The 18,663-nt window shown below is 48.2% G+C and overlaps 1 protein-coding gene across 3 annotated transcripts in view; it reads left to right on the top strand.

The window, feature by feature from the left end:
- Positions 1-2,904: 2,904 nt before the first annotated feature.
- LOC133349208 (syntaphilin-like) overlaps positions 2,905-18,663 on the top strand; it is a 28,273-nt gene continuing 12,514 nt past the window's right edge. The window contains exons 1-2 of one of the 3 annotated variants that reach the window (XM_061562495.1): positions 2,905-3,375; positions 5,833-6,024. Coding sequence is in view for 1 of the 3 variants with exons in the window: in XM_061562493.1 (XP_061418477.1) it covers positions 3,384-3,441; positions 5,833-6,024 (250 nt within the window). In the remaining 2 variants the exon portion in view is untranslated. Of the gene's footprint in view, positions 3,442-5,832; positions 6,025-18,663 lie in introns of all 3 variants that reach the window. The other 2 variants (XM_061562494.1, XM_061562493.1) reach the window with 2 other exon arrangements.

Here is an 18,663-nt window from a genome sequence, read left to right on the forward strand (position 1 = left end):
TGTGAGATTACACATTTTCAGGGCATTTGTGGGCACAAATTAAACAACTAAAATATTGTAATGACCTTTATCCTCATGGACCAGCACGTGCATTGATAGTCGTGTATTTCTTACCCGTACACCGTGTGACCGCTACGCATTGTGACTGTGATCTTGCTGGGGGTAATACCATATCAGAAGTTGGCATATATATCGACGAGTCTATGCTCATAACTGGAAAAATAAACACATCGAAAACCAACATTTTATATGTGTGTGCGTGTAAACGCTGTACACGTAGACACATTACAGTACTGTGCGTCGTTAGCGAACCGAGTAAATTAACCTCGGTGGAATTGAGTGTACGGCTGATATAATATAGCGAGCTCCACAGCCCAGAGTGGTGGCGATGTTTGGTGGTGGTTGATGGTGGCGATGGTTGGTGGTGTTGGGTGGTGGTGGTGTTGGTGGTGGTGGTGTGCGTCGGGTGGTGGTGTTTGGTGGTGGTGGTGTGGGGTGGTGGTGGTGGTTGATGGTGGCGATGGTTGGTGGTGTTGGGTGGTGGTGGTGTTGGTGGTGGTGGTGGTGTTGGGTGGTGGTGGTGGTGGTGTTGGGTGTTGGGTGGTGGTGTTGGGTGGTGGTGGTGTTGGTGGTGGTGTTGGGTGGTGGTGGTGGTGGTGTTGGGTGTTGGGTGGTGGTGTTGGGTGGTGGTGGTGTTGGTGGTGGTGGTGTGCGTCGGGTGGTGGTGTTTGGTGGTGGTGGTGTGGGGTAGTGGTGTTGGGTGGTGGTGTTGGGTGGTGGTGGTGGTGGTGGTGTTGGGTGGTGGTGGTGGTGGTGTTGGGTGTTGGGTGGTGGTGTTGGGTGTGGTGGTGTGTGGCTGGTGGTGGTGTGCGTTGGGTGGTGGTGGTGGTGTTGGCTGGTGGTGGTGGTGTTGGCTGGTGGTGGTGTGTTGGGTGGTGGTGGTGGTGTTGGGTGGTGGTGGGTGTTGGGTGTTGACTGGTGGTGGTGGTGTTGGGTGGTGGGGTGTTGGGTGGTGGTGGTGGTGTTGGCTGGTGGTGGTGGTGTTGGCTGGTGGTGGTGGTGGTGTTGGCTGGTGGTTTTTGTTGGGTGGTGGTGGTGGTGTTGGGTGTTGACTGGTGGTGGTGGTGTTGACTGGTGGTGGTGTGTTGGGTGGTGGTGGTGGTGTTGGGTGGTGGTGGTGGTGTTGGGTGTTGACTGGTGGTGGTGGGTTGACTGGTGGTGGTGGTGTTGGGTGTGGTGGTGTTGACTGGTGGTGGTGGTGTTGGGTGGTGGTGGTGTTGGGTGGTGGTGGTGGTGTTGGGTGGTGGTGTTGGGTGTTGACTGGTGGTGGTGGTGTTGGGTGGTGGTGGTGGTGTTGGGTGGGTGTTGGTGGTGGTGGTGGTGTTGGGTGGTGGTGTTGGCTGGTGGTGGTGTTGGCTGGTGGTGGTGTTGACTGGTGGTGGTGTTGGCTGGTGGTGGTGTGTGTGGTGGTGGTGGTGTTGGGTGGTGGTGGTGGTGTTGGGTGGTGGGTGGGGTGGTGTTGTGGGTGGTGGTGTTGGCTGGTGGTGGTGTTGACTGGTGGTGGTGTTGACTGGTGGTGGTGGTGTTGGGTGGTGGTGGTGGTGTTGGGTGGTGGTGGTGGTGTTGGGTGGTGGTGGTGGTGGTGTTGGGTGGTGGTGTTGGCTGGTGGTGGTGTTGGCTGGTGGTGGTGTTGACTGGTGGTGGTGTTGGCTGGTGGTGGTGGTGTTGGCTGGTGGTGGTGTTGGCTGGTGGTGGTGGTGTTGGGGGTTGGCTGGTGGTGGTGTTGGTGGTGGTGTTGGGTGTGGTGTTGGCTGGTGGTGGTGGCGGTGTCACTGATGAGACGCCGCGCTGCCGGGCTCGCGTCATCGCGGGGCGGAGTTGCCCGGGGGCTGTGCGAGAGGGAGGGAGGGAGGCGTTGGAGAGTCGCTGGGTGTGAGTGCTGCTGCTGCTGCTGATGTAGCTGTGTGGCTGCTGATGGTGGTGTAGTGGTGCTGCTGGTGTAGCTGTGTGGCTGCTGCTGATGGTGGTGTAGTGCTGCTGCTGCTGATGGTGGTGATGTAGTGGTGGTGCTGTTGCTGCTGGTGTAGCTGTGTGGCTGCTGATGGTGGTGATGTAACTGTGCTGCTGGTGGTGGTGTATTGGTGCTGCTGCTGCTAATGGTGGTGTAGTGGTGGTGTAGTGCTGCTGCTAATGGTGGTGTAGTGGTGGTGTAGTGCTGCTGCTAATGGTGGTGTAGTGGTGGTGTAGTGCTGCTGCTGATGGTGGTATAGTGGTGGTGTAGTGCTGCTGCTAATGGTGGTGTAGTGGTGGTGTAGTGCTGCTGCTGATGGTGGTATAGTGGTGGTGTAGTGCTGCTGCTAATGGTGGTGTAGTGGTGGTGTAGTGCTGCTGCTGATGGTGGTATAGTGGTGGTGTAGTGCTGCTGCTAATGGTGGTGTAGTGGTGGTGTAGTGCTGCTGCTAATGGTGGTGTAGTGGTGGTGTAGTGCTGCTGCTGATGGTGGTATAGTGGTGGTGTAGTGCTGCTGCTAATGGTGGTGTAGTGGTGGTGTAGTGCTGCTGCTAATGGTGGTGTAGTGGTGGTGTAGTGCTGCTGCTAATGGTGGTGTAGTGGTGGTGTAGTGCTGCTGCTAATGGTGGTGTAGTGGTGGTGTAGTGCTGCTGCTGATGGTGGTGTAGTGGTGGTGTAGTGCTGCTGCTAATGGTGGTGTAGTGGTGGTGTAGTGCTGCTGCTGATGGTGGTATAGTGGTGGTGTAGTGCTGCTGCTAATGGTGGTGTAGTGGTGGTGTAGTGCTGCTGCTAATGGTGGTGTAGTGGTGGTGTAGTGCTGCTGCTAATGGTGGTGTAGTGGTGGTGTAGTGCTGCTGCTAATGGTGGTGTAGTGGTGGTGTAGTGCTGCTGCTAATGGTGGTGTAGTGGTGGTGTAGTGCTGCTGCTAATGGTGGTGTAGTGGTGGTGTAGTGCTGCTGCTAATGGTGGTGTAGTGGTGGTGTAGTGCTGCTGCTGATGGTGGTATAGTGGTGGTGTAGTGCTGCTGCTAATGGTGGTGTAGTGGTGGTGTAGTGCTGCTGCTGCTTTGGTGGTGATGTAGCTGTGCTGCTGCTGCTGCCGCTCGGTCTTTGGGAGCTTCTGGAAGAGGTGCCCCCCCTCCTCCCCGTCTCCCACGCAGGCTGCTCCTGCTGCTGCTCTTCCTGCTGCCTACTGCTGCAGAGGCGGCGGCGCGCCCCCCGCGCCCCCCACGCTCCCGTATCCCGGGGCCCCCCGCGACCCCAGCGGAGCGGCGAGCAGCACGAGGGGAGCGGGGCCCCCCACTGCTCGGTGAGAGGGCGGTGGGCACGGGGCCACCCTCACCACCACCACGACCACGACGCCGCGGTGATTGCATGGGGGTTAGAGGGTGGAGACTGTGGGAGGCGCACTGCATCGCGCGTGGAAGGGGATGTTCGTATTCCTACTCTCATCCAAGAGGGATGGGCGGCGGTGCACATGAGCGACACGGCGTGCGCGTTAGTAGTAACACACGTGGTGGCACGCATGTGCGCTTGCATGTCCTTATCGCAGACGGGGGTCTACGCACGATGCGCCTAACTACGTCTGTGGTGGTGGCGGTGGTGGTGGGGATCAGGCTCCGACTGCACGATATGGGGCTTGTATATTGGCCAATGTGCGTAAGGTGTACGAGGCTATTGTTATCATTCGCTACTAACACACGCGCGATTGACTAGCTTACACCACTTAAGCCTTTGTATCTGTATCGCGTACCCAATTGTACATTTGTCTCATTTCGTCCGTGAGGAATTTCATTAAACATGCACACGCTGAGCGCTGCGACTGTGAATACGGTAAATATATAAGCACCCGCCTGCCCAAAGCACTACAGTGTCAGCAATTGTCTAGCAATGACGCTAAGAATACAGCAGTAGCAATAGCCTAGCAACAACGGTGCAAACACTATCATAGCTCTTACTGCCGAAGCAATATGACCCGTTTCATAGCTGTTTAGCATGCTGTGCGATTGATTCCACAAGGCCCTGTGATGATGTTGCTGCTGCTTGCTGCCTGTCATACAGCCAGTCACCGCTGTCACGATCAGAGCCAGGTGTGTGACACGGACACTTGGCATGACTGCCCTTTTGCCGAAGCCCGGACTGCCACCGCCACATTACGTCGTTTAAAGGGTCTCCGCTGGCGTTTAAAGGGTCTCCTGCTAATAAATATGTCGCCATGCATGTGCAGGGCGCAGTGGTTGATTGCATTTAAATGCTGCCCTGTCCTGCAATGAGCATCCGCGTCGCATAGGGTGGCTCAAGGCTTTCAATACGCTTCGTGAATGTCAACACGACCCAGTGTGTTAAAGAGCGGTGTGCGGTAATAGTGCAATACGGACTCGTGGATGGATTGATAAACTTGCAGCAATAGCGTTTTGAGTTATCTAAGCATTCGAGTCATTGCGACCTTAACCCCATAAGACTGAGGATTCCGTGAAGAGAGTGTGAAACGCATCATCAGAATTGTTTTCTTTACTCATGGCACTGAAGAGCAATGTAAACATATCCAGATGCATTACTGCACACCGCACTAAACACGGCAGCAAGTGTCCATATGGCGTCATCCTACATGCACTCTGCCGTACACTACTGACACTTTCACACTTGCAGAATAATTCAGTGCAGCATAACAACCCACCCGTTGCAGTGTGCATCATCATCGTCACGTCTGGCAATGCACCCTGGCTTCTTGAACGATGACACTCGAGCGGTGGAGTGCTCATAAATGCATTCGCTGACATTACGGGGAGAGTAAGAGGATGAATGCAGTCTTCAGTTGGAGGCAGGTTATAGCAGCCATGGCACATACACACACATATCTGAAATTGTATTGTGATTTGTGTCCATTGCTTCTGGCATATTAGACTAATTGCAGTACGTGACATCCTCATTCACAACGTGCTGCAGGATGCCATTGCAGCTTGCGTACTTTTGCTGTCGTGTGGAGCGGTGGAACAGTGGTGAGCAACACTGGCCACCCTTGACCGAGTTTTGATTCCCAGCCATGGCTAACATCAGTGGCGAGCGATACCTGAACCAGGCCTGCCAACCCTGCGTTCTCCAGACTGGCACTGAATTGGCATCGTGGCGATGTTAGTGTACGTACATTATCATCAAACCCCCCATGACCAATACTGCATGGGGAGGCTCTTAGCCAGCAGTGTATTGACTAAGGGAAGTACATTGTTATTATTTACATTACTATATAGCGGATAGTTTAATTTTTTTACTCGGTACACGCTATGTGTTTTAAAAATATCGCACAAAAATCTGCCGTGATATTCTGCAGTCCTCCCTCCAGCACAAAATGTGGTCTATGTTTATGAGTCTTGTTCCATTAAGCTTAGTCCGAGTATAACAAACGTGTACTGTATTACGTGTATGACATGCCATACATTCTATCACTGGTTACTGAAGTAAGCTCTAACCTTGGAAATGCGTGAGCGCATTGCAGCTTCTGAAGAATAGATTAAACGAATTATGAAAACTAAACTAAAACTTATTTTACCACTGAAGACCCACTGAACTATATAGCTATTTTTCAGAAGCGACCTGGTCACCAATAATAGCTCAATAATAGCTCGACAAAGTGGCTTATCATTTGAACATATATAGCAGCCAAATACTCTAAGCCGCACGTTGATGCTAAGTGTGGAGGGAAAAACCGGAGGACCCGGAGAGAAATCATGCAAAGTACATGCAGACTCCAAATATACGCATGTTGATTCTAAATTATATGTTGTGTGATTTATTCACGGACTGTGTGTTGTCGCACATGTTGCAGATGGTGGCAAGCACAAGCACGCTGAGTATCAGTCCGACAGAAGAGACCGTTTTGTCATCAAGACGCCTGCCAGCGGTGGCGGTGCTAGAGGAAATGTGTTTGGAACGTTCACGTTCAGAGCAGAGACGGGGAGGACATCTCAATCTCACTACTACTGCCTTGGGCGTCTAGAGCCACAGAAGCCTCCCACCGGTAACATTTCTGTTTGCTCTGGCCACCGATAAACCCGCACTACACCACAGTACCATGGTTAGATCACTCGATCCGTCTGGCTTAATTTAGAGCTTCAGGCAACAAAATGTGTTTGTACACTTGTGTGATGTACACCTCAAAGGATGGTTGATGCTTGGCTTTTAGATTTTTTAAGTTGCAATTACCAAGGACAGTGCAGTACAGTGCTTACAGATGTTGGCAACGTATAGCACCAACATCAAGGCGGTATCACCTTGCACCAATTGTCCCAAGCCTCCTCCCCGTTTTCACACTCTATAATCATTACCCTCATCACCCCATCCCAAAAACCTGAGTGAGAGAGGTCTCCCGGACCGTTGCTGCTGTGGCTGTTGGCATCGTGCTGTGAGCCAGCCTTGGGTGGGTGCCCCTTGGAGCGGATTATCCTTCCGCCTCCGCGCTAAGCACTGTTTCAGGGAATGCCACTTGCGGTGCAGTTCGCTTGAATTATTTATCGAGGCTCCCCGTTCTCAGTGGAAGCGGACCTCACGGACGCTCAAGGCTTGGCACCCGTACACTGTTGTTGATTGGGCTACAGAACAATTAAGATGGCTGGAAGTGGTGGTGGTGATGATGGAGGAGATGAAGTTGATCAATTGTTTGACACAAAACGCAAACGGTACCCCGAATTTGGAATCTGAAAAAAAATCTGTATTTATAATGTCATGCAAAACCATAACGACTATAATTAACATCGCATGCTTATTCAGATATTTTTGTTTTATATTATGGCTTTGTTAAAATCCCCAAATTAACTGTTTTTGATACAAATCATAATTTTAGCCATAATACTTTGTTATACTGTAAAGCACTGTATTGACCTTGAGCGCGGTAATGCGAATGAATGGACAGGCACACTGAAATACAACATCAACCACACAAGTTAATAGCGTCATCACTCTAATTCAATTACACCGCAGTTTGTTATATGCACGCTGTAAGCCATACATTTAGCACCGTGACATTACATTCATGAACGTACTTGTACAAGACGATGTACTGAAACGTCGGCAAAATCATATTGTGATAATGAAATTGCGCATTAGGACGTCAACAGAAGATGTTTATGATGGCGTGCACGGCGAAGGGGGGGAGATCCCTGGTTGGGGAGAGATCGTGGTTACGTAAATCGGGTAAATCGACCCGACGGCAGGCCAGGCGCATCACGACAGGCTGAGACTGAGGCTGTGGCTGCTTGCTGCTGCCATTCTTCAAGCAAGGCTGAGTCATGGCCAGTCACGTGGTGTGCAATGAAGCGGCACTCAGGCAGGCATTATATTCCGATGATGAAAGCTGGGCAGCAGCAGCCACAGCAGCCGCATAATTCAGAGCTGTTTGGGAATTCATTTCGGGCAGCCGAGCAAACATGCAACACGACTGCTGCTATGGATTGTGGGACTAGGCAATGAGCACACATCTCGTACTGCCCATCGAATGCACCGCTGCGTAGTGATTTATGCGCTTTTAATGAACACAATTGGCTGCGATCAATTGATATCGATGTTTTTCTTTTCGCTTGTTGCCACGATATTCTTAACACATGTTAATATAGTACACCACAGCGCAATCTACGGATGGCAATATAACCACGATATGTAGTGTAGCCAACAACCAACACAGCATAGTACAATCATACCAATGTAACTTCACCAGGCAATAAAGTTAGTCAAAGGTTAAGGTGCAGCCTTGGAAATTGCTTGCTCGCACCACTGCTGCCAGAAAGGTTTCCAAACGTAGGAGCTCTAGAGCCCTCTCGACCGTATTTGGCCTACTCTTCCCAACTGGCCACGTCTTAGAAACTAAACTACTTTTATTTTACCAGATAAGGCCCCCTGAACTATGTAGCTCTTTTTCAGAAGCGACCTTGGCCACAAATGATAGCTCAGTGAAGTGGCTTATCGTGTGGAAATTGATAGCAGCCAAATACTCTAAACACGTGATGTTAATTCTAAATGTGGGGGGAAAAATCAGAAGACCCGGAGAAAAACCACGCGAGCATGGGGAGAAAGACCGGCAAACTTAAAATATACAGCAGGTGTCAGGGTCGAACCCATGACCTCCTGTATACCAGGCGAAGTAGTTAACATCTCGCCACTTTACTCCACCGCACGCACTGTGGCGATAAACTAATTGTGGTGTGTACCCATTGGTACTGCCGGGTGGACTGAGGTGGAGAGATTAAGAAGCATGCCTGTTTATTAAACTGGCGTGCCAGGAGATTAAACCAACGACCTCTGGATTGCAAGTCGAGTTTGATAACCATCACACCATGGCGGCATCCCACTGAACTGTTTGTTGTTGAATAAAATACAAAACGCTGGATAACATTAGTAAACAAAACAATACAATACTATACAATCGGACAGCAAGGCACAACACAGTATTTCCCCCGCACCTCCAATAAGCACGGTTGGCAACGTACGGTGCGAAAGAAGTTCAACATACATACGCACGTACATTACACAGCCCAGTACCTAGTTACGGCAAAACACTGAAGCACAATTCCGAAACTGCGCGCCATCCTCTTAACAGTGGTAACACAGCTCTGGCACAGACGTTGCTGTGGTGACGCCTCGAGATACAACACCCTCACCACCCGTCTGCACGATTGCTGGTGCGCTATATAGCCGGCGGCAGCAGTCTGTGTGTGTACCGGCTATGACGCGGTGGCACCTATACCAAAGCACCGCTGTATTGTACAGCTCTAAAAAAATATGTAGGTGCACCCGTTCAGGTACAGCCACAAATGGAAGACAGCTGTCATAAACTTACAAAACACCGTACAGTTAAGACAGGTGCACCTATCCTGGCACCACTATTGGTAGAGCTAAAATAGATAAAGTTCTTTCCAGTGGCCAAATACGTTGGCGGCGATGCACGGGTGGCGGATCACAAGAGATTTTGCTGTGGACCAATCAGTTTCAAAGACAATGCCTTTATTATCAGAGTACGTTTTTGTTTGCATTCTGCCCACAAGTATTGTGGTTAATGCAGACATGATTCCTTGTAAAAGGTTTCAGTTTGGTGTTTTAACATCTTAACACCTGATTTGTTGCCAGAAAAAAGGGGAAAACCTATTCTCATAAGTGTACATTATTGATATATTACGATAAATTACCTTGTCTGTTATAGTATATGTATTATTATTAGTTTATCATATAAAAATAGTTGATACTTGTATAAAAAGTTGCCATACATACGGTACGCATGGGCGCCATCGGTTGGGTGCCATCCTGCGCCAGAATGTTCGCTCTGGAACTTACAAAATGTGTCGCTTCATGGTTAAGTTCGTAAATCTCGAGTATGTCATAGCGAAAGTATGTAAAGCGGGAGGGTATAAATCGGGCTGTATTGATCGGTAGCAAATAAGATATGTTTAGCCACCTCTCTATTATTATTTATTCATATGCAGTACACTGTGGCAGGGCAGATGAAAAACAGTGGAAAAATATTGACTTAAAGCATTCGTGACTGCAGGAATTAATATTCTTTGGGTCTTTCGGTAAAGTCACGTAGATAGGTTAAGAGAAAATAACAAAAAATCTACGACGTTTCGAACGCAACACAAGCAATCGTCATCAGGATGACGATTGCGCAACACAAGCAATTATCAGGATGATTTTTTTGTTATTTTCTTTGAACCTATCTACGTGACTTTACCGAAAGACCCAAAGAATAGTGTAAAAATAGTGTTTTGTACACTAAATGAAAGCCAGTTACATGAAGTAGCATCACTCATTGAAAAATGCATCGGCATCACAGGGTTAAATCTATGCGGGTTATTGTTGGTCTTTGCTTTCTGCTGGATCATCGCGTAGGCCACTGAGGCCCACCACAACGGATCATCACAGTGCTTGGTGGATTGGCCACTACTGAAGTATCCGCACCTCCGATTAGCGAGGTTGGCTACGTACGTCGCGAAAGAAGTTCAAAATGCATACCTACAGGGTCTTTGTATTCTGGAACTATAGATATAGCCAATGTTAAGGCTCTAGAAGCACTACAAGTTGAATAATACCAGAATATATGGTCCAACAACCGTCCTAGCGGAAGCAGACATTGACCCAATGTACGAAGAAAAGAGCTAACTTCTAAATTGCGGTGAAACACACTACGACACATTAGGTGGCTATGACGCCAAAGGTCGGTGAAGGGAGATGAGAGGGTGATTGGTAAATATAGCGTCAGACAGATGTGGCACTCCTTGAGCATGTTGGCACAAGACAGCGGAAGGTGGAAACAAATGACGACATGTGCAGTGGACACCTACGGGCGATCTGCCCATGGATCGTGATGATGAACGGGAAGTGTCCTTTGCCAGTAGCAAGATATAGTAATGGGTTTTTACCATTTTATCTGGCACAAATTCTGACACCTTTATACAAGGGATCATGTTTGCAATAACAACAACACAAGTAGTAAAAAATGCAAACAGAAAGAGACAACTCTGATAATGATATGCACTTGAGACGAGGCTCTACGAAAATCCGTCTCGGGTGTGGACCAAGCAATTTCAAGGACAGTGCATATCATTATCAGAGTTGTCTCTTTTTGTTTGCATTTTTGACTACTTGTGTTGTGGTTATGTCAAACATGATCCCTTGTATAAAGATGTCAGATTTTGTGCCAGATAGTGACGTGACGGGAATGAACGCATTTAGAACAAACAAAAAATTGCACGAAGTTCAAAGAGAGAATTTATAAATTAAATTGGACTGGATGCTCACGGACAAACTCCTAATAAAATTCAACACAGAATGCAATCGCAGGCTGGAGCGATGCATGTTACACTGGTGTTGCCTTCCTCAAGCAGTGGATAGAACACGGTTGAGGATGATTGTGCCACACAGGTAAAGGGGTTATGTATATACTTTTCTGTACTTACTAGCTGTACTACCCGGCTTCGCCCGGGACTTGTATCTACCACGGCCGGCCGCCTTTGTCTCCCCAGTGGCGATGTTAATACGCTACAGTAGTTAAGTTACTCGTTTGAGGCAGAGTCGACCTAGGGGAGGTTCAAATAATCGTCACCGGTGGTGGCCGTGAGCGGGAATCGAACTGGGTTTGCCGGGTTGGTAGCGCAGCGTAGCGTTAAGCACTACACCCACCGCTCCTCACACACCACACACGCACAGACACACACACAGACACACACACAGACACACGCAGACACACACAGACAGAAACACACACACAGACAGCACGCTAACCACTACACTACCGCTCCCCACACACCACACACGCACACACACAGACACACACACACAGACACACACACACAGGCAGCACGCTAAGCACTACACTACCGTTCCCCCTACACAACACACGCGCGCGCGTCCATAGGTACACATACACGCGCTTGCTGCAGACACACACGACTTTCAGGGTGCATACGGCAGTAAACGACTGAAATAATAAAGCGGCAATGCTGTGTAAGGAACGCCTTAGACCCGCATTATACATTTGTGTAATGCGAGCGTAAACACACAAACACACACAAACACATACACAATACACACACACATACATGCAGACACACAGACAGACACATAACACACATACATACACACACATACAAACACAGAAACACATACACACACATACATAGACACACACATACATACACACGAACACATCCACAGACGTACATACACATACATACAGGCACGCAGACATACACATAAACACATACAAAAAAACCCACATACATACACACACACATACATACACACAAACACATGCACACACATACATACACACATGCATACAGACACACAGACATACACATAAACACATACACACATACACATGACCCGGCTTCGCCCGGGACTTGGATCCACCACGGCGGCAAAACCGACATACATACACACACAGACATACACACAAACACATACACACACATACAAACACACATGCATACAGACACACAGACATACACATAAACACATACACATGACCCGGCTTCGCCCGGGACTTGGATCTACCACGCCCAGCCGCCTTTGTCTCCCAAGTGCCGATGTTAATACGCCACACCAGTTACTCGTTTGAGGCTGAGTGGACCTAGGGGAGGTTCAAATAATCGTCACCGGTGGTGGCCGTGAGCGGGAATGGAACTGGGTTCGCCGGGTTGGTAGCGCAGCGTAGCGTTAAGCACTACACCCACCGCTCCTCACACACCACACACGCACAGACACACACACAGACACACGCAGACACACACAGACAGACACAGACAGACACACACACACACAGACAGCACGCTAAGCACTACACTACCGCTCCCCACACACCACACACGCACACACACAGACACACACACAGACACACGCAGACACACACAGACAGACACAGACAGACACACACACACACAGACACAGACAGCACGCTAAGCACTACACTACCGTTCCCCCTACACAACACACGCGCGCGCGTCCATAGGTACACATACACGCGCTTGCTGCAGACACACACGACTTTCAGGGTGCGTAAGGCAGTAAACGACTGAAATAATAAAGCGGCAATGCTGTGCGAGGAACGCCTTAGAGCAGCAACACATTTGTGTAATGCGAGCGTAAACACACAAACACATACATACACATACATACACACACATACACACAAACACATACACACAGACATACACATACACACAAACAAACACATACATGCACACAAACACATACACAATACACACACACATACATGCAGACACAGACAGACACATAACACACATACATACACACACATACACACACATACATAGACACATACATACATAGACACACACATACATACACACAAACACATGCACACACGTACATACACACATACATAGAGACACGCAGACATACACATAAAGACATAAAAAAACCCACATACATACACACACACATACACACAAACACATACATACACATACATACACACATACATAGAGACACACAGACATACACATAAACACAAACACACATACACATGACCCGGCTTCGCCCGGGACTTGGATCCACGATGCCCCGCCGCCTTTGTCTCCCCAGTGACGATGTTCACACACGACAGCAGTTACGCTTTTGAGGCTGAGTGGACCTAGGGGAGGGCCAGGTCCGTTTCAAATAATCGTCAGCGGTGGTGGGCGTGAGTTGGAATCGAACTGGGGTCGCTCAAGCAGCTTAATGACTGTTTGTACAAAGAACATATAAAGAATCGATTATAATAACCAGGCAAGAGTCCACATTATAGACTGCCAGTACACGCACTCAGCTTCATAAGCAGGCTAGAGTGTACATGATAGAGTGGCAGTACGCTCACCGAGCTTAATAAGCAGGCTACAGTGTACATGATAGACTGGCAGTACGCTCACCCAGCTTAATGAGTATTTGTACAGTGAACATTAAAGTAATCGATTGTTGGCGCGTTGGGTTTAAAAGTAATATTAATAGCACACATTGTGGTGGGGGTGTAGTGAAGAGTAGGAAAAACTTTGATGAATTTACCTCAGAGTGGCGTGGTGGGTGTCGAGGCCTAGTAGCGTGCAAAGCCTGCGGGCTCGCCTAAAATTGTCGGCTTGGAAGAGGCAGGGTACGGGTGGCGTTCCTTCCCCCCCCCCCTAGCGCTCCAACAATAATACTGTGTAATGGCTATTATTTAATTAAATACGGAGCTTATGAAAGTGGCGAAGGCGTGGCTAGCCGTTGGCAGGGGCAACCGCCGTCCAATGAAACTGCAGCCCTTGGCGAAGGCGTGGCTAGCCGTTGCCAGGTCCAATGAAAGCGGCGAAGGCGTGGCTAGCCGTTGCCAGGGGCAACCGCCGTCCAATGAAAGTGCGTATGGGCCAAAGTCCACACACACACACACACAGACAGACATGAACGATTTTATATATATAGATTCAAATGTTGTACATTAATAAGGGTGTACTTATCCTGGCACCAGCGCATAGGCGAACATCTCTTACGTCCAGATTTACAATCGCACATGAATAAAACTCAAGGATGCACATACCACACAGGTGAACAACGCTTACATGCAACTACTATATACAAGAGAGGTGCACTTATCCTGGCACCTTCAATATTGATGTTAAAAAAATTAAGGCACACATTTTACGAAATGACAAGTCAGTGTCCAAATTGCATTTACATTGTTTTTGGCTCTTGCCAGCATTCTATGTTCAAGTCGAGGCACCAGAAAGGCTCTGTACTCACCTATGGTTGAGTGTTTCATTGAGCAGAGTTTTGCCACTGTTTACTATTTGAGTTCAATGAACATTCCTAGCAAGATGAAGCCCAACAAACCAGAGGTTGCAATGTGGATTTGTGAAAACGGCCCAAACTACGTGTATGAAAATAGAAGGGTTGACACAGATTGACACTGTGGGAAAAAAATTAAAGTTTGTATAGCTTACATTGTTGCAGGATTGTTAACGCTCTTTAAGACAAAATGCATGAGAGTGAACGCCCAACCTTACTAAACACAGGCTACTGCCACGGCTACTCTACATGCGAAGAGTATTGGATACTGTTTATACGATGTTGTATGCTTATGCAAAATCAAAGATTGTCCTATATCCGTGTGTCAATTCGTCCTGGTGTCTCCTGTCACTGGAGGTTAGGGGGGTTTAAAATATTTAATGTGTTGGCATGACAACGTATTAAAGGTAGGATCTTGAGAGCAATGTTTGTTTGGCGAAGGCTGATTGTGAACGACGGGATGAACAGGTGGAATTGAAATGCAGCGTGGCATTCTATGGATATTGGCAACAAAGCTGTTGGAAATTCAGTTTCGCGTGCTTAATCGCACAAGTATGATCACGTGACCTGGCACACACTTGCTTCACCGTAACACATTATTTTTGCAAAACATTGTCACGTGATTCGTAGTCACTTGCCATGCCGTGTGGATAAATGGGAAGACCAACACTTGGTGGATGCCGCATGAGGGGGTGAGGAATTGAAGGATCTGGAACATGACATCTAACAGTCCACATCTGACTGGTGATCAATAAGGGTTCACCGTGGGAAAAGCAGGATATGGGGTAGCGCGGTGGTAATTCTCAACTTGTTTTCGGCTACTGTATCCGTTGTAAAATTTTGTTTCAACCAACTATCCTCCTTGCCTGACCCAACATGGTTCTAAAAAAAAAGTAAGAATAATCAATATTTTAACAGATTTGTCCATTTTGTGAGGTGTCCTGACTGGTATCTGCAAGCGAATAGAAAATAAATTCAGCGGACGCTCTGCACACATCAGATAATTTGTTCGCACTCTATGGTTACTCTTGGAAACTACATTGTTTACGATCAATGAGTTCAGAAAGGTCTTTTATATCGTTCCAGGTTACCATATGGATTGACAATTTTATCATAGATATTTAATATTGTCAGATTCATACATTAATATTCACCAATGACGCTCACGTACGATATAATTTCACGAATTTATAAATCACCGCACGTGCCCCCTGGGACATTGCCACGTGTACCCCCCCCCCCCCCCCCCCAGTTGAGAACCACCGTGGTCATGCTTGGCAGTGCTTCATGGTGCATTTTCTCTCACCTTCCTCCCCATCTGCCTTAAATGGGCACGCAACTCTGAATTACAGTACAGAGTGCCAGTCTCACTCGTACGTGAGACGACTAGCGTCTTAGCATCTCATATTTCCGGTCGTCTGCTGCTGTGGGTTAGATGTTGCATTAAAAAATCATGTGTATTTCAATGGCCCAATTTGTATTCAGGTTCTGCTGGAGTGCTGGTGAGTGTGGGCACGTACGCTGTGCTTTTGGGAAAAAGCGGTGATGCAGCAGATAGCACATTGCACTACGATCACAGAAACTCAGGTTTTATTCCTGAACATGACACAGAAAGTCAACACTAAAGCCAATTGCTATCTGAAGCCGCAAAACCCATCTGCGTAATGGATCACATCAGTTTGGGATTTGATTGAGTGGGATTGGATCCTGTGTGGCATGGCGCATACCAACCTTACTTGTGCCAATGGCTTATAAGGTTAAACTGGATTTTCTTCATGTGCGTATGTGTGCAGTTTGCTGGGGAGCAGTAGTGTAGCGGTTAGCGCGCTGCGCTATGAACCCGGCGACCCGAATTGGGTTCCTGCTCGTGGCCAACACCGGTGAAGATTATCTGAACCTGTTCAGGGCCTCCCCTAGGTCCACTCAGCCTCAAATGAGTACCTAGTGCGGTGTGTAAACATCGTCACTTGGGAGACAGGCTGCCGGGCATGGTGCTGGCCACCCAGCCCCTCGTGCGCCGTTTCCGCCTTTGTAGGTGCTCGCCAAAAGCACTTCCCCCAACAGTCTGTTAAGGATATATGGGGGATCTTTGTCTTTTTTTTGCACTTTGCTGAAGGGATAAACTTCATCACGTGACTGCTTTTTAGATTTTCTTTTCGCGAAGCACAGCCAATTTAAGCCTTGAAGCCTCCTTTGTAATTGCTGATTTCACCTCCTAACCTTTGTCGGGGCTTTCTCGTATTATATGTGTATATTGTGCAACAGATGTCCCAATTAGCGTGAATCCACTGAGATGTCTTTGATGCTGCTACGAGAACAGTTGGGGGGGACATATTTGTGAAGTCACATTGGGCGATTTGAAAGCATAGAGTATATATAATTATTACAGGTTATGGGAGTAGTAAATGATCGTAATTGCAACTCTACTCCTAACCTAACAAATATACACCTATATCCATTGCTACAATGCGAGATTTTGTAAGCCAAACATAAATCGAGGGATATCTCTATTAATAATTTGCAGGTCTTGTGGTACGTTAAACTGCTCAATTTTGACTTGCTAATGTAAAGAATTAAGGGTACAAATAAGTTATTTTCTAGACTTGGATTTTTACCCGGAATTTTCCCGAGTTAGTCAAAATGCCTACGTGAACAAATATCTGGGTGGTGCTCGTTCCCATTAGCAACCAGTGCTGCACATTCCACATTACTACAGTACTACAAAATCACAGCCACGTTACGTAATTCGTGGGGGGGGGGGGGGGGTAATGGGCAGAGTTTATCACAAGCTGAGACTTTAACTCCTTCTAATGCCCAGTGAGGCACTGCAAAATTCCATGCAGCTAGATTAATTTGAACGCACAATATAATTATTTTGATATACTCTTTCCTGTATTCCGAGTCGTAATGAGTTGTTTTATATCAATACTAGCTGTACTACCCGGCTTCGCCCGGGACTTGTATCTACCACGGCCGGCCGCCTTTGTCTCCCCAGTGGCGATGTTAATACGCTACAGTAGTTAAGTTACTCGTTTGAGGCAGAGTCGACCTAGGGGAGGTTCAAATAATCGTCACCGGTGGTGGCCGTGAGCGGGAATCGAACTGGGTTTGCCGGGTTGGTAGCGCAGCGTAGCGTTAAGCACTACACCCACCGCTCCTCACACACCACACACGCACAGACACACACACAGACACACACACAGACACACACACAGACACACGCAGACACACACAGACAGAAACACACACACAGACAGCACGCTAACCACTACACTACCGCTCCCCACACACCACACACGCACACACACAGACACACACACAGACACACACACAGACACACACACACAGACACACACACACAGACACAGGCAGCACGCTAAGCACTACACTACCGTTCCCCCTACACAACACACGCGCGCGCGTCCATAGGTACACATACACGCGCTTGCTGCAGACACACACGACTTTCAGGGTGCATACGGCAGTAAACGACTGAAATAATAAAGCGGCAATGCTGTGTAAGGAACGCCTTAGACCCGCATTATACATTTGTGTAATGCGAGCGTAAACACACAAACACACACAAACACATACACAATACACACACACATACATGCAGACACACAGACAGACACATAACACACATACATACACACACATACAAACACAGAAACACATACACACACATACATAGACACACACACACATCCACAGACGTACATACACACATACATACAGGCACGCAGACATACACATAAACACATACAAAAAAACCCACATACATACACACACACATACATACACACAAACACATGCACACACATACATACACACATGCATACAGACACACAGACATACACATAAACACATACACACATACACATGACCCGGCTTCGCCCGGGACTTGGATCCACCACGGCGGCAAAACCGACATACATACACACACAGACATACACACAAACACATACACACACATACATACACACATGCATACAGACACACAGACATACACATAAACACATACACATGACCCGGCTTCGCCCGGGACTTGGATCTACCACGCCCAGCCGCCTTTGTCTCCCAAGTGCCGATGTTAATACGCCACACCAGTTACTCGTTTGAGGCTGAGTGGACCTAGGGGAGGTTCAAATAATCGTCACCGGTGGTGGCCGTGAGCGGGAATGGAACTGGGTTCGCCGGGTTGGTAGCGCAGCGCAGCGTTAAGCACTACACCCACCGCTCCTCACACACCACACACGCACAGACACACACACAGACACACACACAGACACACGCAGACACACACAGACAGACACAGACAGACACACACACACACAGACACACAGACAGCACG

Source organism: Lethenteron reissneri, chromosome 29 (genome assembly GCF_015708825.2).
Source record: "Lethenteron reissneri isolate LAM-NWPU_2019-01 chromosome 29, ASM1570882v1, whole genome shotgun sequence".
Lineage (NCBI taxonomy): Eukaryota > Metazoa > Chordata > Hyperoartia > Petromyzontiformes > Petromyzontidae > Lethenteron > Lethenteron reissneri.